We start from the raw sequence: 2,295 nt of genomic DNA, 5'->3' as shown, positions 1-2,295 counted from the left end.
TCATTCTTTGAAGTATATGGTATGATTGATGTCAAACAACAAACATCTATTTGAATTAATTAAGAATAGAAAAAATGATTATTTAGGGTTACCTAAAATAGATTAAATTTAATTATAATTTAATGAATATTGCAACTAAACATCAATAATTAATCACATACTTAATTAGCATAATAATTAAAAAAAAGGAATAATTTTATATTTGAATTTCAATTATTAGTCCCATTTTCAACTTATTATATTTATTTATTTACTAAGAGACAATATGAAAAAGCTTTAATTTACTTTCTCCATCAAAAGAACAAAAGAAATAGAGAAAGCACAAAAAAAAAAAAAAAGGCCAAAAAAATTACAACAAAATCTTTTTGTTTTTAGGTTAGAGAAAATGTGTTTCTAGAGAGAGAAAATGACAGTTTTTTTTGTCTCTCGATGGTCGCAAAGCTTCAAAGTCCAAGCAAGATGTAATAAACTAAAGTTATCGGTAGAGCAATTAGCATCCCGAATATGACTCTGCAAGAAAAAAAAGCATTAAAGATAGCGAATCGAGGATTGGGATGATGAGTATGGAAATCGAGATCAAACCCGGTGCTCAAAATGTCGGGATGGACGTTGTATTCCTTGGCAAACACAAAAGGGACAATCCCTTGAGGTAACGCAGCCTACGAGTGAAATGAACTTAATTACATTAAAATCTTGGAATACAATGATTCGAGATAAAGTCATCTTCGTATTTATTCACCTGAACTATGGCGATGTGCAAGAGAACTCCTCGGAGCCCTACAGCTACAGAGGCAGCCACCATCACGGCCGGACCGGTGATGAACCGAACCGCCATGGCGAAGGAAGCAACCGTGTTTCCACAAGCAATGATCTTAGGCTGCAAGGCCATGAACAACCCTACACAATACCAATTATATGTAACCCTTCACGATTAACATGAACAATTCTACACGTTATTGTTCAAGTGTAAGAAAATCGATACCGAGGCTAAACATTGCCATCCCGAGTCCCGCATCGGATAAAATGGCAATCGATCGAGCAACAATGGCTGGCATGACAATGTTCCACCTACAAAACAACATGTTTAGTTCGATACAAAGTTAGAGTCGTAATTCCCAAAATGAGGGTTTTTTTTTTCGTACTTGAATGAAATCAAAGACCAAGCTAGGCCGATCAAGCTAGAATACGTATTTGGATTTCTGATCAGTTTCCTCCAAACCATGATCAGAATCAGCCTTGTCATCACACTCGCCGGAGGCATAGCAGTTGGCTTAGACTCCGCCGTGTCGTCGCCAGTTTTCGGGTGAAGTTCAGCGGTGGAGCTCGACCCGAGCTTGGATAGAACAGGACCGCCGCCGTCAAATGCTCCGCCGTTCACGGCGGATTTGTTCCCAAAGCTAAACTCATCCAAATCTAACCAAAATTTCAGTACAAACAGATCTCAATATTCAAAGCTCAATAAAGTCATTCCTTTTGATTAAAATCCGACAAATTTGAAAATAAAAAAACAAGAACATTGATTTCCTTTACTGACCCACTTGAAAAAAAAGTACAAAAATCCAACAAAAAAACAAAACCAAATCTTTACTTTTTAACGTTGTACCTTTCTGGTTCATTCCGCCGGCGCCGTCGTACTCCCCGTGCCGGAAAACATTGATTCCACCCTCAGAAACCGGCGATGCACTCGAACTCCAAACAAACATATGCAAATCTTTCCCCCCATCTCCACTGTTGACCCCTTTCTTCGCCACCGCCGCCGGTCCAATCACTGGCGAAAAAAGCCCATTACCGAAATTCGAATGCCTCGGATGTTAGATAAAACCTTTGTTTTTTCTTTATTTAGATTCACACGTTTACATTTAATTTCCCTTTGACCATTTGACAAACACGTCGAATGGATTAGCTAATTCTTAGACGTCAATTTTCTAGGAAGTGGCACAGATTCAGTTGGCCACTCTCCACCCATTTTTAGGATAGGTTGTATTTAAATAGGAAATCTGTTTACAAGATTTCACCACCGGATTTTGAAGAGCAGTCAAAGTTTCAGTCCTTCTCTCTCTCTTATTTTACGCATTTTATCTTTCCTCCAACAACCTCCTGTCGACAATATCCTCTCGGTGATTTCCCTGGCCAATTATCGAAATTCAACAAGTGGTATCAGAGCCTCGTTGAAGCAATCGGTAGTATACCATCACAGAAGAGCCAACCTATCAACAATCAAGTTGAATAGCTCAAGTGGTCAGAGCGTCGACCTAACAACACACAGGTCTCAGGTTCGAGTAGAAGAAAATGCAA

The 2,295-nt window shown here is 38.6% G+C and overlaps 1 protein-coding gene across 1 annotated transcript in view; it reads right to left on the bottom strand.

Moving 5' to 3' along the window:
- Nucleotides 1–231: 231 nt before the first annotated feature.
- The window catches only part of LOC111439388 (probable auxin efflux carrier component 1b), a 6,011-nt gene continuing 3,947 nt past the window's right edge, over nucleotides 232–2,295 (bottom strand). Inside the window, exons 2-7 of the mRNA XM_023077079.1 lie at nucleotides 1,604–1,803; nucleotides 1,143–1,413; nucleotides 983–1,068; nucleotides 740–897; nucleotides 583–659; nucleotides 232–510 (exon numbers count right to left, since the gene is read on the bottom strand). Coding sequence (XP_022932847.1) covers nucleotides 444–510; nucleotides 583–659; nucleotides 740–897; nucleotides 983–1,068; nucleotides 1,143–1,413; nucleotides 1,604–1,803 — 859 coding nt within the window. The 3' untranslated portion in view covers nucleotides 232–443. The remainder of the gene's footprint in view (nucleotides 511–582; nucleotides 660–739; nucleotides 898–982; nucleotides 1,069–1,142; nucleotides 1,414–1,603; nucleotides 1,804–2,295) is intronic.

Source organism: Cucurbita moschata, unplaced genomic scaffold (assembly GCF_002738365.1).
Source record: "Cucurbita moschata cultivar Rifu unplaced genomic scaffold, Cmos_1.0 Cmo_Scf00093, whole genome shotgun sequence".
NCBI classification, from domain to species: domain Eukaryota; kingdom Viridiplantae; phylum Streptophyta; class Magnoliopsida; order Cucurbitales; family Cucurbitaceae; genus Cucurbita; species Cucurbita moschata.
This window is presented reverse-complemented; position numbering and strand designations above follow the sequence as displayed.